Source organism: Triturus cristatus, chromosome 7, assembly GCF_964204655.1.
Source record: "Triturus cristatus chromosome 7, aTriCri1.1, whole genome shotgun sequence".
Lineage (NCBI taxonomy): Eukaryota > Metazoa > Chordata > Amphibia > Caudata > Salamandridae > Triturus > Triturus cristatus.
In genome coordinates this window covers 1,682,385,641-1,682,404,188 of record NC_140590.1, presented here as the reverse complement: position 1 = coordinate 1,682,404,188, position 18,548 = coordinate 1,682,385,641, and the positions used below count along the sequence as shown (strand labels likewise).

The 18,548-nt window shown below is 47.8% G+C and overlaps 2 protein-coding genes across 3 annotated transcripts in view; one reads left to right on the top strand and one right to left on the bottom strand.

Annotated features, from left to right (window-relative positions):
- LOC146812710 (zinc finger MYM-type protein 1-like) overlaps positions 1-2,255 on the bottom strand; it is a 42,497-nt gene extending 40,242 nt beyond the window's left edge. The window contains exon 1 of the mRNA XM_085619817.1: positions 2,098-2,255. The gene's annotated coding sequence lies outside the window, so the exon portion shown is untranslated. The remainder of the gene's footprint in view (positions 1-2,097) is intronic.
- A 137-nt stretch (positions 2,256-2,392) lies between these two features.
- Positions 2,393-17,386, top strand: GAPDH (glyceraldehyde-3-phosphate dehydrogenase). 2 transcript variants are annotated; one of them, XM_085619820.1, is made up of 12 exons: positions 2,393-2,431; positions 4,421-4,463; positions 11,158-11,257; positions 11,461-11,567; positions 11,726-11,816; positions 11,924-12,039; positions 12,315-12,396; positions 12,641-12,792; positions 15,653-15,731; positions 16,039-16,122; positions 16,471-16,568; positions 17,060-17,386. In XM_085619820.1, the coding sequence occupies exons 2-12, from the start codon at positions 4,441-4,443 to the stop codon at positions 17,127-17,129; spliced, it is 1,002 nt and encodes a 333-aa protein (XP_085475946.1). In that variant the 5' UTR covers positions 2,393-2,431; positions 4,421-4,440; the 3' UTR covers positions 17,130-17,386. The 2 variants fall into 2 exon arrangements, with proteins under 2 accessions (XP_085475946.1, XP_085475947.1); XM_085619821.1 differs by having other exon boundaries at positions 2,393-2,506.
- The last annotated feature ends 1,162 nt before the right edge of the window (positions 17,387-18,548 follow it).

The following is an 18,548-nucleotide window of genomic DNA, read 5'->3' as shown; positions in this document are numbered from 1 at the left end:
AAATGCTCGTACTGGCAGGGAGATCTCGCTTATGACACAGTAGCATAATTCGAAAATGGTTCCCAACGATACATTTGTAACCTGTTTCTGTACTTGAAAAGCAGTAATAGTCTGCATAAAGACGTATCAATGGCTACTAACTAATTCTTATTTCATATCCATTTTAAAAACCTCATAGTGGTAGGTGGAATGGTAATGTTACTCTTTGTCTGCAAATTTGGCAGCTAAAAGTAATAACGTGCACCAAGTCCTTTCAGAAGAATTAACCCCTTGGCTGCGGCGGGAATTCCGCCGCAGCGCTGGGGGGGGGGGGGGGGGTTTGGGGGCAGCGCGGTTGCGCTGTGCTCATGACTGAGCCACGGTTGAGCTGTGCTCATGACGGAGTGGTTCCGTCATGACTCCGCCCACTGCGCTAATCGCCCGCACAGGCGGGGAATCAGCGCAGCGTGGGCGGAGCGGCCGCCAACGGCCGCGGCATGACGGAACCACTCCGTCATGAGCACACGGCACCCGTGGCTCATGACGGAGTGGTTCCGTCATGAGCGGGGAAGGGGTTAAAACGCTCCTTGTTTTAAGTAGCTCTGCTATGGTTCCATTAAATACAGCCTGTATAGACAAATATCATATGCTGAGTTTTAGCAGTGCAGCTGCTAGGTTCTCCACCGGAGTTCTGGAAGGTGCTGCTACTATAACGATTATGCAGCACCTATTAATCCATATGAAGCAGAGTACACATCTTATATAGCCTTATAGCCTGCTGCAGAGGTTGTGCCAGTTGTTAAAGGTCTGGAACCCGAGCTATAGGGCTGAGCAGCATGCGAGAGCCTATAACAAGGGAGAGGACCTTTAACAACCAGTACAGCCCCAGACAAAAGGGCTATATGGCCATTTCCAAATTTAGATCCCCAAATCTCACCTTTCCCCTCTCAAATCCGTTCTCCATTCAGCGGCTCGTTTTATCTTTGGGGCCAAAAGAAGTGACCACATCACAACCATATTATTTTCTCTTCAATGGCTTCCTATCGAAGCAAGATCAATCTACAAGACTGCCTGTATCACCCACAAAGCCTTGCACACTTCCTCCTCGCGATACCTGGCAAATAAATCTCTGGAGGCTTTAGACCTTCACATAATGAGGAAAAGTTACTGCTTGAGCCCCCCACCTTCAAAAGAGAAAGATCGATGTCTCAATCCTTCTCAGGTAATGCAGTCAGAATATGGAACTCGCTTCCTCCAGTACTCCATACCACCACCTCTACCCGGACTTTCAAAACTGACCTCAAATCTCTTCTCTTTAAAAAAGACACTTCCAGAATGAATACATCCCGTCTCATGTCCCTCAAGGAAGCTCTTACATTGTTGTAAATATGTAATCTTTGCGTGTACGATCCTAATCCTATTGTGTTTTTGATTTTTGTGTGACTGCCATCTATTGTTTTATTTTACTTTTTCATCTATCTCGTTTGTATATGTAACGTGCAAGTATGTAAACTTCCTCATGTAACGTACTTGGGGGCATATTATCAAGACAGGCGATAAAATTATCGCCGCTTTAGCGGCAGTTAATGGGCTTGATAATATGCTCTGTATGGAATTCCAATTGAAGCTCAGGTTAGATGTCCTTCACATCTAAAACGGGCTTCAATTGGAACTCCATAGAGAATATTATCAAGCCCATTATCGCCGTTTTAGCGGCAGTTTTCGGACGCTAAAGCGGCAATAATTTTATCGCCTGTCTTGATAATATGCTCCCAAATTCTATTGTGAAGCGCTGTGACACCTTTGGGTAAAGTCCGTGCTACATAAAATTGCGTTAAATAAATTTGGAAAGTCCACCCACTGAAGATAGCATGTTCTAACTTTAAAAAGGAAGAACTATACACAAACACTAAAAAGTTGGGGCAGAAGGCTTATACCAGCAATTAATAGGCCTGAGTCACTTAATTGTCTTAAACGTTCAATGCTTTAATTAGCTACGATCCTGTTTGAATGAAAACCGTCAAACTCAGACAACAAAACTAAGCCTTTCACTGGATTTACTGTTACAGTAACGTAACGTTAAATACCCCATCAACCCCCGCTCAACGACTCCCATACCGCAGAAATGCGCAGATCCCGGATTGAATCGTTGCTTCCCACGAGTTGCAGGGTTTGCATGAGCCCGTGTTCCGCCACTACGGGTTATGGTGGAGTCTGCCGTTTCCGCCTAACGGGAGGGGCGCACTGCAGCTTCCTCTTCAATTTTAGTAGTGCGCTGCTATCAGCGGCATTACTGCTGCACGTAGCCCTCGGGAGGCGTGCCCAATCTTAAACTCTGATAGGCCGATTGGTGAGGGTGTGGGCGGGCTCCTAGGAGGGCTATAAAAACGTGATGTCAGCTTCTGTGTTCTCTACCTTACTGCAGAGCAAGAGTCAGGTCGTAGAAGGCGAGGTAAGAAGCGTGGGCCTGCCAGAGCTTGTTAAAAGTGGGTGGCGCATCCGTTTTCCACTCTGCTGCTTGTGAAAGGTACCGGTGGTTGTTTGCTACGCTCCTAGCCTGCTAAAGAGTTAACTAAAGGCTTGCTAAAACATAAATCTTACATTTTGTGCACCTGTGTACGTTTTGTGCATCTGTATGCCTCTTCTCCCCCCCCCCCCCACCTTCTTTCGGAGGTACACTTCCGGTAGGGATCTCAGACTTCAGGGGGAGGGGATTGTGTTTTTTTAATTCACTATATCGCAGTTCCCAGAGATGGTGGAATCCAATTGAGGATACTTTACCTGAGTAGACTCTTTGAGGCTACTGCTTGTTATGTTACGTCATATGTTGTAACGGCTCGGCGCCAGTTTAGATGTCAATGTTATTGCACTGTTCACAAGAGAAAGACCTAGTGTTGCTATGCATGTATATCACAGCCGAGGTCCTTTAGAGCATTGGCTGACTTGGGTGTATGTGTGTATAGACTCGGCTGATATAAGTGCAGTGTTACATGAATAGGTTTGCAAATGCGGACACACTTCTGATTCCCTGCGTGACTGTCTCGCGCTCAGGCCACCCGCTGCGCACAGCTTGTGTGCCTTGCCAAGGTTGCGTCTTTAAAATTGTGCAATTGTAAATATCCAAATGTGCATGCATGGATTTAAAGCGGGCGTTCCCATTCGTGCATGTATGTTTAATCGCTCAGACTTGCGTAAATATAATGTACACGAACATTGCCTATAAATGCACATATGTGGGTTTAACCCCCCCCCCCCCCCCCCCCCCCCAAACAGCATTCCCTGCACGCCCACAGGACCTGGTTACCTTCGCCGCTTTAGATGGGGAAACGCCTCACTTGCACGCGCCCTACAGGTGGAGGCGCTGTAATGGCTTGGCAGCGTTTCACTAACGGGAAACCTGAAGCAATTAAATGACGTTGCGAGCCCGGGAACCTCTGCCAGCCAGTCCGTCTAGGCCGAGCCTGGCCAGCCATCTCGTTTCCTTATTTCCGCTCTGTCACCCTATGCAGATGGGGCATATAATCTTAAAATGGATGCCTGTTTAGTGGAATGGGGCGCTTCGAAAATGCCCCCCTTGTTTCGAGGCACGAACAGTGTATTGGGCAGTTAATTCAACGGAAGACCACGCATCCTGTTAAAAGGGGGAGGGGGTACATAAAAATCTATGAATGTGGGCTTAAAACTCAGTGCAGTGGCTCTTACGACTCAAGCGGGTGTACCGCCGCTCCCGCAAGCTCGCCAATGAGCGGTCTAGCTAGGCCTCCTGTGGTGCGGGGGGAGGGGGTGTGCGTCCCGGTAGTGAAGGAGAGCGTGGGAGTGTCGTCAAGGGGCTTAGGTGGGCTCTGGTGTGACTGTACAGCAGGCGGCACGGTACAGCTTGTAGGAGCCGTCCAGCCTTTGCCTAGCACCCCAGTACTGCAGCCTCACTGTGACCTTGGCCATAACCTTGAGGCCTGTGGGAGCGCGCAGTCCTGTGCCGTGGAAGCCCTCGGCGGCCAGTGTCTCATCCCTGGGATGGGTGGCGGTGTGCACCCGTGCGGTGAAGGGGGCTTGCACTGTGGGAACTCCTGGAGGGCGGGGCGCTCTAGAGGTGGGGGCACAAGAAATCGGTAATAAAGCAAAACGGGGAATTGCCCACGGGAGGGGGTGCATGTACAGGAGTGAGGGGACTTTGAGGGGCGCCCTTGTCTGGTAAAACGCTGCATCAACGTCTCCCAACCCAGGGCCCTGTTGCTACGACAGGCTTCATCCGACCGGCTTTGCTCACTTGTTTTGAGTAGGTGTGGCAGCTTTTACGTTTTTATTCCACTTGATTATGCTGCTGTTTTAAGTGAATATGTAGGTCGACACTACCTTCTCAGGTCTCACTTGTAACGCAGATGTGGTGGGTGGGAGATTGGGGCACGCTTTAGCTGTACTGACCTATTTATTCTATTTTCAGGAGATTTTCACACAGCCAAGATGGTTAAAATCGGAATCAACGGGTGAGTATTGTGTTCTGTACTGCCTACCACACGTCTCCTGAATACGCTGCTTGGTTTCCTGCCTCGCTCTCCTGTACACCTTGGCACTACCCTCTGGCTGCCCCTCCCTGCCCTTTGTGACTGCTCCTAGGCAGTCTGTTGCCTAGAGACTGCAGCTGCCCAGTCAGCGCTTTTAGTTCCCTGCGGCCTCGACATGGTAAACGTGCAGACTGGCACTGCGCGGGTGCTTTGCACAGTGGTTGTGACTACCTTCGAGCACCGGGGTTTGTGCGCGCTTCCCCCGCCCCTCCTCCAGGCGGAGAGTGAGTAACTGCACGGATGTGACTAATGCCGTTGCGTGTCTTCCGCGGCAGGAAATGTGGTTCAGTGTACGTGCAAGCCCCAGGAGTCCGAAGTGTACAGTATGGTCTGTACACAAGAGATTGAAGGGAGGCTGAAATGGACACACTAAAACGGTGCTTCAAGTTCATACCGCAGTGGACTTCAGGTGGGAGGCTGAATCCGAGGGAAGTTAGTAATTTGTCCAATCCGTGGCCCTCATCCATGGGTATTGACAGCTCAGGTTTTAGGCAGACCAATTTACCTTGTTGCGTGACGTTTGGATCTGCCCTTTCAACAATTGGCGTACTTAACCAGTCTCTTGGCTTGAGACAATCAATCGCCTCTTGTCGAGGCCACTGGAGTATAGCTCACTTAATGCTACTGGCTGTCGTGTTCAGCTTCCGCTCAGTGCTTACAGTGAGCTGCCCGAGTGCAGCCAACCGTGTCTGCACGGAGCAAGACCGAGAGGACATCAAGCTCATAACTAGTGGCTTTGCCAAGACTTGTTTTATTTCAGTCCAGGGGCTCCCTGCTCACTGGTAGTAAATGGAATGGTCTCTTTCGAACTTTCTCTCCCCTTATTTTGTTTGCTGCCGTCGCACTAGCAGTTGCTGCTTTATGTCGAGGGACATGTGTTTATAAAAAGTTATACCTTGCCGGCTAACTCTGCAGTCTGCGTTGTACTGTCCTCTAGGCACACTATAGGGGCTTCTCTGCTTCTCCACCCTTTGGAGGAAAGGGTGGGTTACGCACAGTGGTCGAAGTGGGGGAGGAAAAAAGTTGTTACTGTGGGTTGAGTAACAGAGGGCGGGAATAACCTTTGGATTGGGTCAGTGGGCGGAGTCAGGTGTGGCAGAACAAAATATCCCAATTTTTAGTATTTGTTTCGCATTTCACAAAACAGCTACAATTTATAACGTTATTTCATTTAACCATTTAACCAAGCTCACGCTTATTTAAGGCTTAATAGGAGTTATTGATATTAAAATACATAAAAAAAAAAATTGGACTACATTTCCAATCACACAATGTCCCAAATATCCTTAATTGGAATCGCAAGCCATTTGTCTCCCAGCCATGGAGTTTGTCATCAACACTTCTCCTCCCTTTTTCCACAAGGGCCGTTCAAACATGGATGGCAAAATATCCTAGTTTTCAAACGTTTTCCACATAATTATGGCTATGCCATATTTGCCACATATCTGCTGCATAATCTGCCAAATTTAACTAGTAAATTGTTTATAGCTCAAATGGATCAAAAGTTCCTAAAAACGTGACTTGTGCTGCTGTGGAGGGCCCTTTGCAAAGGTTGACTGGTCACCTTTCTCACTGATGCAGTTGTATGTTCCACTGGTTCTAAAATTCTTTGCAGAGACTTAACGTGTAAAAATGTCAAAAGAATAGTGTCAGAATTTAAAGCACCACTATTACCAGTGTAGGGTGCCAGAGCACTTTACATCAGACAAGCATACGTGTGTAAATCACTGTATAGAGAATGTTGCATAATGCAAAGGACTACAAGGTGTAGGAGTCACAGGACTACCATACTAGTAGGCAGCATAGTTTAATAGGGATTTTTCTGGAGAAACACAAACTCAGAATTTAAAACTTAATATCATGATTGGTGTTTCTCTTTAATAATCAGAATTGATTTCTACCCAAATTAACCCAAGATTGGGGGGCGGGGGGGGCCATGATGCTCTAATTGATACCTTGCAGTTTGCATGCAGCTCTTACGACAGTTAAGAGCTCACTGTTCTGTTAGGATTTAAATTATTAACTGCAAGTAACAATAGGGTCTCTCTGACAAAAGCAGTAACCCACTGACCTATTTACATTATGTGCGCTGTGATCTGCATGGTACATGTTAGCAGCAGGCACATTAACCCTCTGCGCTTCCTTTTCATGAATCAAAACGTAGATTAGACAAAACACCATCTCTACTAATATTAATCACTAGATTTAGCATTACTTTTTTATTGTTGGAGGCCAGGAAGGAGGCAGCAAGTGCTTTTAAAACCATATACTTGCAAACCCGACGACCCCACCTGAAGTCAGCACCAGCTGCGGTCCATGAAGGTAACAACAGTGAGGCCAAATAAGGGGGATTTTGAGGGACGATGCAGAGGGAAAATTAACTATCTAACTTTCCCTCTACATCGCCCCTCAATCCCCACCCCCCTTACTGGCCCCTCTGCCCCACCTGTTAGCTGCACAGCCCGCAGCTGGTCAGCACCTGATGTGGTCGCACTGCCCTAGAGCCACCCTGAATTGTGGCGGACTGGCCTTCAAGGTTAACCTACACTTGCCATTGCTTGGGTCCACCTGCTGGTGCTAAGACACCAGGGCTTTTAAGATCTTGCAGGGCCTTCTAAGGCCTAGCATGGGAGTGTGCTCCCTAAGTGGGAGTGGACTGGACATGAAGGCTGAACCTGGTTCCCCAGTTCAAATTCAGCAGCTCTGACCATAGTGTCACATCCTATCCCCCACTGAACACCTTACTGCCCCACTGAGAAACTTGCACTGCACTGACCCGCTATAAGCACCGGGATGTGACTCAAGTCAAATTACGCACTAGACGAGCAATATGCTGCCTAAAAAAAATTAGCATGCTAGAAAAAGCATTCTCATGGAGAACGAACACTGCTCCGCACATAGTCTTTGCAGTTGCAAAATTTTTAACGGCTGTGTGGCAGATAAGGTCTAAATTAGTTAATGACAGTTCTGTTTAATGAATTCCATTTGCTTACCATGTCCGTAACCCATTGCACATTGGTTTTATTGATTTTATCAACTGCTTTTATTTAAAGTGACTGTTTTACATGATATTGTGTGATTCTATCTTTTATGGCCTAATTGGCCGAAATAGAGAACATTTGAATTGAAAGGTTTAGTAAAGTATGTGAAATGTAAGCAGGAACAACATGGTTACCTTTTTTTTATTTTTATACATTATTCAGAAATTATAGTGCTTTTGCCTGGAAAGTTAAGGCCATGACTGCAGGGCCCAGAAGGGACCCGCTTCAATGCCCATTGCTTATAGCCTAACCACGTGAGCAGTATCGTGACCACATTCGCAAACACTGCCACTGTACACGTTTTGTTTTCTAATTCACCCATCAAGCAGGTATTTCAGTACCTTCAGGAATAGTGCGCTTTCCCACCCAGGGAAAACCATGTTCAAAGAGCGACGAGAAAACCAAAGTAGCGCTTCACTGGCAAACACTGTAGTGGCGCTAATGGGTTCAGGCGTGAATAAATCAGTCTGGCCACCTTGCAACCACTCTTGCGTTAGTTATTTTTCATATCTTGAATGTCTTATTTCTCTCCACCCCGAGGCTGCATTTAGAAATTGAAAAATGTCAGCAAAAACTACGTTTCCAGCAAAAGTGTTTTTTCTTTTTTGGATCAATTTCACAGGGAGCAAATAAACGAAAGAAGGTAATACCTGTTGAAGTCTCGGTTTTCACTAAATTGGGAGGAGTGAGACGGGGGGAGGGGGCAGCGGCCAGTGGCGAGAGGACTGGACACTCTCCTTGTCTTCTCTGGGCACGAAGGAAAAGACAGTCCTTTTCCTTCTCTGACCGTCCCAAAAAGCCGAGCCTTAACTTGCGATTTCTGCCGCCGGGGAGGCATGTTTAAAATAAGAAAGTAGGGGAACGGACGCTATCAAATTAAGAAAGATGGGGCACGCCGTGTCCTGCCGATCCCGCCCACTTCGACCACTGGTTACGCAGCGTTAAGGCTCCGTCTTGCCCCTCCTGTGACCTTCAGATGGAAACGCTATACAGACTGGTCCAGGGGCTGTGGTCTAAACATAGCATGTTACCCATCCGAAGGGGCTGACAGAGCCGCCAGGCACCTGTCTGACCTTTCCTTGAGAAACCCGACCTTCAAGGGTCTGATAGTGATTGCCCAGGCCACATGTCCGAGTTGAGTACCTCAATTTATGCCCGACCCGTACAATGTCTGTCTCGAATCTCCCGTCCATTTCGTAGTGCGGGAATGGCAGGGCATCCCCTGCCAACCCTCAGTTAACGAGTCTGGGCCCTGAGCGGCTGGATGAGGGGGGCAGTGCCTTAAATATTGTGCAGAGCTACTTCAGGCATGGAGTGGCGACTATTTCAGAAGCATGAAATGTCCTCCTGTGTCCACTGGTTTGAAGAGGATGACGGAAGCCTGCAGAAGTCCTTTTCTTCGACAGCACGAAGCCTCCTGTGTAGTCTGGATTTGAATTCCTCCCCACACGTGGGTCCTCACCCCTGCACTGGGGCCTCGTGGGTAATTTCCCGTGAGTGGCTTGTTTGCTAACTTATCTTTGTGGGGCCTTGGTGCAAAGTACTCTGCTGCGGGGCAGGTACTTGCAGCGAGTGACTGTGTAAGCCCTTTGCCCTTTGGACTTGTTTACAGTTGGCACTGAGCTGGTGCAGTGCTGCTTGGTAAACTAGATGCCCGGTTTCATTTATTGGCTGGAGATTCCGCCAGTCCTCACTCACGTGGCTGTCTTCAGCATCTAGTACATTAGTCCTATTTTTCAAGTAGAATGACATGTTAAACTAGGCTGGAAAAAATGGTGGAACTACCTTACCGTACATAAACATTCTCGAACACGTTTCGACACGAACCCCTCCATGATCTGCTTCTAAATATGCAACACTTGGATTGGACTAAATGACCTGTTGGGAGGGAGTTTTTTTCCTCCATTCAATTGCAAAATTCCATTTTGTAGACTTTTTAGAAGGGCGAAGCTTTGGCACCTTACACTTAGGCGTTTTCATATGGAACTGTCTGCACTCTTATTGGCATTGCAATGCTCATTCACCAAGGTATGGCTTTAAGGAATAATGTATGGTAATTCACTACATTACGAGTAAATGGCATGTTGATAGACCAGCATTTGTGTGCAAGCAAAACTGTAGAATAACGCTAAGTTTGAAGGATGCACTGTCGAGACCGCCCTAAATCCATGCCGATTAATGACGGCTTCCCATCTGTGCTGCTGCAGCCAGGTAAATGGCTTAACTTATCTGGGTGTCTAATGGCATTCCTATGACGTGTGTGCCCCTTAAAGTTCAAGCAGCTGATTACATAATGATCATAGCACATGGAGGGCAAGCACTTTTTTGTGGAAGCGCACAAAGTCTGTCTAATAAACGAGTACATGTGGGTGGAGGCAAAACCCCTCTTTACTGATACAACTGTCTGGCAATAGCTGTGCTGTCAGGCCAGAGAATAAAAGCGGGGTGCATTGTTTCGAAAGCCGCCATCACTGCAAGCTGGTTTGGGTGGTAACCTCAACCTCCATTAGCTTCACTACAGGGTGGGAGGAGCTAATGCAACTGTTTAGAAGCAAAATTACTTGCATCGTGTAATCGGTAACTAATGAGACTGTATCAAAAAATCAAACTACTTGTGTACACAGCCAATTTCACTTTCTGGGATTTTTGTTGGCTGCTAATGCATGGAAGCTCCCCATTGCAAAGTTGAGTGTGGGATATTACACTTTAATGAGGTTTTAGTGACTTCTTTGCCCCAATAACACTCCATACTTGGGCCTTCTCCCTGGAATGGGACACCCTATTTTCCCCATCTGCCAGAGTGCACGGCAACGGAACACTAGCCTTTCTCCCCTGGTTACTGTGAAGTGTTAACACCTTTGTTAGATGAGGCAGGGGGCTCTGTTAAAGAGGTTGCAATTTGCTCTTGTATAGCCGCAAAGTTAGTACTATAATTTGTTTCTGGTGTATGTCTAATCAGTTTCCTTACTATATACAATTTCCATTTTATAGTCCACCTCCATTGTGTAACCTTCTGTAACCGGGTGCTGTTGTAATGGAAGCTCCCCTTTAGGTCCTCGCTGCCTGCTGTAGCATTAGTTTAGTGTTGTGACAAGCGCCTCCAAAAGAAGCGCCGCTCTGCCTCGCGTATTGTGTGGGACTAATCGGGGGAAATGGAATTTTGGCTGGTCAGCTGTAGAATAGACGCTTTGTTCACGATGGGGCGCGCGGGAGCAGCTCGTTTAGGATAGGCTCTCAAGCATGGCTGCTGGCATGCAGGGACCCAGAACTCTGCTCTTGGACTCATCAGTGGCATGCAACATTTAGGCATGTCGATTATGGGGAGTTTCACCACCACTAATAACAAGGACCATGTTTTCATAAGGAAAGTCCCTTTAAATGGAAATCTAACTAGGCGGCTCAAGGCCCCCTCTGCACTAGCGAGCCTAGGACAGTTGCGCCATTCCTTCACTTGTGCAAGTGACCTCGGCACTTTACTTACTCCATGGGGTGCTCTAAGTGCTCGTAGGATCACTTGTCTTGCTGTAGATGTTCACTCACTGCCTTCCTCAATCCAACCCTTTCTTTCCCCTTAGATTTGGCCGCATCGGTCGTCTGGTGACCCGCGCTGCAGTCCTATCTGGAAAAGTAGAAGTTGTGGCTATCAATGACCCCTTCATTGACCTAGAGTACATGGTGAGTATGGATACCATAGTGAGTGCTTTGGGGCCTCCTCACAGAAGAGCTAGGATGCGTAATCTCCTGCCTCGCTTTGCTCTCGGCCGTGAACGCTGGGTGCTTTTGGGGGGGGGTGGGTGGAATGTTTGAGGATGCAGCCCACCAGAAGTTATTTTTCAGGTCCCCTGGCTACTGCAGTAATGGTCTCTTCTGATCCCCAGGCTTACATGTTCAACTATGACTCCACCCACGGACGCTTCAAAGGCACAGTCAAGTCTGAGAACGGCAAGCTGGTCATCAATGACAAGCCCATCACCATCTTCCAAGAGTGAGTGGGGTGTCATGTGCTTTTGCGTGTATGGTCTAAAAACCTGCTCCCCAGCGTTACTGGTACCACAGCTGCCCATGGGGAGCGTAAATAAACAGTCCTTTAAATGCAGGCAGTGTTTGCACTAGCATACTGATGTGGATTGCATCTTGTTACAGACGTGACCCCGCCAACATCAAGTGGGGGGATGCTGGAGCAGAGTACGTGGTCGAGTCGACTGGAGTGTTCACCACCATTGACAAAGCATCTGTAAGTGAAGCCTGTAAACTCTGCTTGACCCTTGCTCCTGCGAAACGTGGTGTAGGCGGCCTTGAGGCTCACTAGCTTGTTTGTCCTTGCCACTCCTCACCTTGTAGGCTCATCTGAAGGGTGGTGCCAAACGTGTGATCATCTCTGCGCCCTCTGCTGATGCTCCCATGTTCGTGATGGGGGTCAACCACGAGAAGTATGACAAGTCTCTGAAGGTGGTAAGGTGAGTACTCGATGGCACGCTGAGCCCCTGCGTTTATCAGTATGGCTGCCTGTGGTTTTTGGGCTAGATGTCAGACACATCTGCAACCCTGGGATGGCAGCAGCAGAGACCAGGCCAAGCTGGATGAATGGGGCACAGTGGCTTTTGGTGACATGTCTGAATCCTTGAACCGAGTTGGGTGAGGAGTGGGACGGATTTTTGGTAGTGGTGTGAGGTAACCTAGTACTATATTTAACAGTTAAATAATTAGTGCACTTGTCTACCCCTTTCTGCAGCAATGCCTCCTGCACTACAAACTGTCTGGCTCCTCTGGCTAAGGTCATCAACGACAACTTCCACATCGTCGAGGGTCTGATGGTAGGTGATGGACTGGAGGCGGGAGTTCTTATAAGGTCGCTGTGGCTCTGATGGCTGTAAGGCTCACTGAGGGTGGGAGAAGGACTTGTGGGTGAGAGTCTAATGGTGCACAGTGTTTTCTCACTCGGTTTGTTCACTAGTTAAATCTTTGCTCCTGTTCAAACAAATGATGCTTTATTTAGCCCATTTCTGTGGAACAATTGCTTCTGTCACATCTAGTCATATTTTTAAACTTCTCCTCCAGACCACTGTCCATGCTGTGACTGCTACACAAAAGACTGTGGACGGTCCTTCTGGGAAACTGTGGCGTGACGGCAGAGGTGCCAACCAGAATATCATTCCAGCCTCTACTGGGGCAGCCAAAGCTGTGGGCAAAGTGATCCCTGAACTCAATGGGTGAGTGTGTAAGAGCAGTCAGTCCTGTAGAGCACATTAAGAAACCTTAGTCTGTACAATTCTGTTCAGCGCTAGAGCAGTAAGATGCTATGTGCAGCCCCTGGACAATAACATGGCAGAATCCTTAATTAGGTGCGTGTAATATGGTTCCCAGGGGGGCTGGATCCATAGAGATAGCTAAACTGATTCTTGCGTGTGGTTGGTGTGTCCAGAGTTCTTGATTCAACAGGTAATGTCCATCAGTACTAATTTTTTTTAACCTCCCAACAAAACTAAATCCTTCAAAGTTCAATGGAAATCACTGATCCAAAGAGCTTTCCTCTGGAGGTGTTCTAATGTCTGGTCTCATGTCATGGAGAAGTCACTCGATTACCCGACTAGCTAGTCTTGCTCACTTCACTGCGTGCTCAGTCTTGCAGTCCATTTGCACTTGTGTCTGCTTTACCTTCAGGGTGGAGCGGCTGGCTCGGTGAAACCACTGATGCTACAGTTGGGGTGCAGCGATGCAGTAACACGTAGAGGTCATGGGCTGATGTTTGGGTGTCTGCCGAGCAGGCCTGCATGGCAGTGCTTGTCTTCAGCAGATTTGTAGCTAGTGGTGGCTTCACAGCATTTGCAGCTTTCGGCTGGTGACTCTTTTGAGGGTATTGCCTCCAGTTGTCACCTCAGTTCTTGGTGCAGTGAAATATTGTGCAGTTGATCATTCTTTCGGGCACGTGGCTGGGTGCAGGATGACTGCTTTTCATTCGTAAAGCTTATTGCAATTCTGAACAGGAGCTGCTTGGTGACCCTTACAACACTGGCTTCACTAACCTGTAGTCTGTAATGTGGGTTTGTCCTCTTGGACAGTAGCTTTCCACTGCACCAGGCGGCCTTCATCAAGCAGCTCCTACAGTGGCAAGTGCGGACTTGCAGTGATCTCCCCTCTCCTTAAGGAGTCTGGTTGTCATGCAGATTCCGCCCTGGTCACACTGCAGTCCTGAACTCCAGAGCACCCATTACTTGGTCAAGAATTAGAACAGCGTGGGTGTCTGAGGCACCTCACTCCTAGACTAGTTTCCATACTGGATGTGGATCTGTCAGTTTCAGTAACTGGGTTAGTTCTCTCGAATGTGCAAGGAAACAGATCTCGAGGCAAGCCATGGTGCTGGCACCAAGCAGGTGTAACTAACAAATGATGGACAGAATGATGTATGATTCAAACATTCTCCCCAGTCAAGAGTTGGGCCTAAATCATCGTTCTTTTGCCCACTACGCCACTCCACTTTGGACCCAGCCATATGCAAATTAGTCTGGACCCTGTGCCTAATGGGAACAGTCCAGCCTGAACTGCCAAGCCAGGTCAAACCTGGACCAGAAATAAGCATCCTGGTGCCAGTTTCGGGGGGGTGGATGTCACCCGTCATCAGCCAGGCTAGCTTGAATCCAGTGGCAGTGAGCAAGTCTGGGCATACCCATCCCCCTTAGTGTGAAAAGTAACTGCAACAAATGATTGACATAATAGTCAAGAGATCGGGGTTAAATCCATCGTCTCATATGTCACCCCGAGTGGGATGGCTATGCCCAGATGTGGGTTCTGTGCTCCCCATGCCACTGGAGTCAAGCTATCCTGGCTGATGGCTGAAAGTAATGAAACCGATCCTAGGATGCTTGTTTCCAGTCCAGGGAGGACCTTGCCTGGTAGTTCAGGCTGGACATTTCCCATTGGGCGCAGGGTCAAGACTGATTTGCATATGGCTGGGTCCAAACTAGAATGGCATGGTGAGCAAAGCGAGGGATTTAGGCCCAGATCTCTGTACTGGGGGTAAATGTATGACATTGTTCTGCATTCTGTCCAATTGTATTTTGCATTTGGCACCAAGCAGGAGCCTCAAACAATGCACAATGAAGTGTTCTCTGCACTTGGCTCTAACATTCCTGAAGCAGTAATCTGGGACAGACCCTGCCTAGAAACTTCCTCACCTTGGACAAACTGCATCCCCACCCTTCGCCTACATTCACCAAATGGCAGTGTTCAGGAGAACTAATAAGCCTATCGTTTAAATAAGGTCCTAACTGAATTTAAGGGCAGGCCCTCTCTATCCTCGGTGTCTCTCCTCCACATCAATAGTCTACACTTCCAGTGTTCAGGTGGGGGATAATGTATCCACCCGCCATTTTCTTTTGCCCCATACTTGGCAAGGGGCTAGCCAAAAGCATCCCACGACTTGCTAGTCCTTGCATGTTGCAAACCAAGTGCGCATGAAAGAATAGTCCGCTCTGGCATTCACACTACAGCCAAACTCTACACAAGTGGGGCCAGTAGAATCCACTCTATGCTGATACTAAAGGTCTGTTATAATAAAGGGTTCATAAACTCTGGATGCTGCCACCACTGCTTTCTAACTAGGGTTTGGACTGTAGCCCTCGGCCAGTTATGCAGGCCTGTTGGTGCTGCAGGTCTCAACCTGTTCTGGATCTCATGGATGAGCCTAGGTGACCACAGGGCCAAATATAAAGGATACCAGTCACGTGCTGTCAGTACTTGGGGCAGGGGTACATGGCTATTTACCTGGTATGGGGCATTCCCATCCTGACCAAGATCTTGAATGTATTTTTGGCTTTTACATGTGGCTTTTCTAATAACGGCAGGGTTTTTAGATGGTCCTACATATATTTGGATCTTCCCAACAGTTTAGTCCTCAACATGTGTAACTTTTTCTAGTAGTCAGTTGATTACTTGTAACTTGTCCAAGAGCTGGGTTCGACGTTGGCCAGGGTCTGAAAGTCCTGGCTTCTGGTTGGCTGTAACTCCTGCAGCCAATTACGTATGGTCTTGTCATAGGCCCCTGTGTAATTTGCTTTATCTTTTTGTGTGCAGAAAACTCACCGGCATGGCCTTCCGTGTACCTGTCGCCAATGTGTCTGTGGTTGACCTGACCTGTCGCTTGGAGAAGGGTGTAAGTACTGGCCTATCAACAGCGCCCTTTGCTCTTATTAATCCACGTCTCCCTCTGTTGGCTGGTGACTTACCAGCGAGGTACTATGACCGAAAATTGGGCCCAGTGCTACATCTTTATTGGTGGAGATGCATGCATTGCTTACCTGCAGGCCCTGCAAGCTTTGCTGGTATGACAGTTCGATATTCTAGAGGGGCAATCGGTTCTGAGGATGGAGAAGTAGTTGTGATTTACATGGAAGGTGGGTGGAATATGATCACTTCAGCGGAAGGGTACAATTAATTGGAGTTTTTTGTTTTTTCTTAAGGCGTCTTATGATGAAATTAAGAAGGTGGTAAAGGCAGCTGCTGATGGACCACTAAAAGGAATTTTGGGATACACCGAGGATCAGGTAATTTTATAATTGATCTGTACCAGGTTTGAGTTGCATGTCATGCGCGCTAGGTTGAGTATTTGGATGGATCCATACTCTAATTGTATTTCTCTGTAAGAGGTCAGTCTGGCTTGGCCAAGCCAAAGTAATTAAATTGGATGGTAGCTAGCAGTGACCCAGCAGGGTGTATGGCTACTGGGAGGATTTACTTGTTGTGTCCCCTTCATACATAATGAAGTACTGTAAATCGAACTGTTGCCCTCGACTCCCTATGGTGGCTCAAAGGCTTCGTAAACTGTTCTGATCTTACTCTCAAGAACGGCATGTGGCAGGGAGATTGGTGTTTAATTGTCTTCTGCATCTCAGGTGGTGTCCTCCGACTTCAACGGTGACAATCACTCCTCCATCTTTGATGCTGGTGCCGGTATTGCACTCAACAACCACTTCGTGAAGCTGGTGTCTTGGTAAGTGCGAAGCTCTGCTCTTGGGCAGCAGTACTTTGTCAGTAGGTTTTACTGTAAACCCTTGAGTGCTGAAAGGTCCCCGGTTTTTTGTTTAACTCCCATTCTTGACCAGTGTTTCCGTAGTCAGTCTAGCATGCCATGGGGCTATAATACAGTATGGTCGCCCTAATCTGCCAAGCAGTAGCTCCATTATGTAGTCTTGGTGTTTATCTGGCTAAGCTGCTAATTGACAGCCTTCTCTCCCATGGCTAGCAGCTCTCGTCGGGGCCACCGCTGCTAGTGGAATAATGGCACATTCGTGTGGGTACATTAGATGGGAGCCTCTGTCCTATGGGCAGGACTTTGCTATATCGGCTGCTAATGTAACTAGTAATTTGGCTACTGCGCAGTTGTCTCATACTTGGGTATTTGTGCCAGTGGCTGTTTGACAATAGTTATTGAGTTTGGATTTGTTCTGAAACCACTCGTTTAATGGTCCTTTCTCCCTGCAGGTATGACAATGAATTTGGTTACAGTCAACGCGTTGTGGATCTGATGAGCCACATGGCCAGCAAGGAATAGACGTGAACCGCGCATCGTGTTGTCCCGTCTTTGTTTGGTCTTCCCATTTAAATGTCTCCACCACTTCTGCCCTGTGCACAAAGGCATCGCTCCTGAGCTGCTCCTTCGTAGTGCTGTCCACGTGTGGCTGATGTGTGCTGTTGTCTGTAGCCAGCCCGGCTGACCCAGGGTGCACTGCCCCCAGTCTGTTAGAATAAACTTCCACCAACATCTGTAAACTGTAAGGAAATAAACACCCATCTTGGCACTGTGTGAAACCACGTGTACTTCGTTTCTCTGGGAGTCCATGGCGGGAGGGGTGCAGAATGCGGCCCATGTGTGTGTTGGTTTTTACCCACTTTAGAGGCCAACTTTCTGGTATCTCGGTGGCTGAGCTGTTCGAGGCAAATCTGTAATCTAAAGACCATGACCCTGCTTATATAACTGGGTACCTATCTGTGTGTTAAGTGTAATCCAATTATCTGACAGTACAACATACCTGATGTTCAATACTTGCGTTTTTACATCCCATTAGCGTAGTAATGAGTAAGTGCACCACAAGGCAATCCCGTCAGTGATGGGTTCAAAAGGGAGGGCAATCGCAAACGTCAGTTCATGCTTTGTGTCATTGGTGCATACCTACATGGCATGCTGCCTGCAATCCCGCAGTGGAGACCGCTCACTCCAGTCTTTCCATTGCCCAGTTGATGCATGCACCTACCAGGCCTCAGATGTATAGGATGGTCCCTGGGAAGGTAGTCTTAACGCTTCACCCTTGCTATTACTGTTAGTCCCCGCCAGAGAACACTTAGACTGATCTTAACTATGCCCAAGCAGAGACTGAGGAACACGGGCTGGTATCTCCTTCGGATGTAGAAAATGCTGACAAATTGTGCACTTTTGAAGGGTAGAATAAGTGGCACAAGGGATGGTTTGTTGCTACCCTTTAATGGGACGTTTGCACACTGTGGGTGTAGATGGACCTGCTTGGTCTACTCCTGCCATCTAGTAGGATCGGAAGATTTTCTTTGTAGCTTGCATCATGAGATGTGGCTCCTTGGGTTACATTTTGCATCAGCACCAACTAGTGCTTAGTTTTTTCCCCCCACAATCTGGGTCACAGGAATTCAAAGGTACAATCTGTTGGCCCGTTCAGATCCTACTATGATTCCAGAGTTTTCTTTGTCAGTTTCCTAAAATTCCTGTTTGACAGGACACCTTAGCAAGCCTCTGGTTGAAATGCCATACCTTGGACAGCAAAGGTCATGGTGTCTTACAGTTACCAAATCAGTAAGACTGTTTCTTCGATCTACTTTTGTTTGATTTGCTTGTCCCTTTTTATGGTGCGGTCAGAGCGTTGACCTTCAGTTTCATATAATCCAACCTGCGCTATGATCTCTCTCCTTTTCCTAATCATTCCAGAAAGTACTGGCACTGGTA

Coding starts and splice junctions, on each gene's coding strand:
- GAPDH (XM_085619820.1), top strand. CDS start 4,441: ATGGTTAAAATCGGAATCAACGG. Junction 12,793..15,652: donor GTGATCCCTGAACTCAATGG/GTGAGTGTGTAA, acceptor TTTTGTGTGCAG/AAAACTCACCGGCATGGCCT. Junction 15,732..16,038: donor CCTGTCGCTTGGAGAAGGGT/GTAAGTACTGGC, acceptor TTTTTTCTTAAG/GCGTCTTATGATGAAATTAA.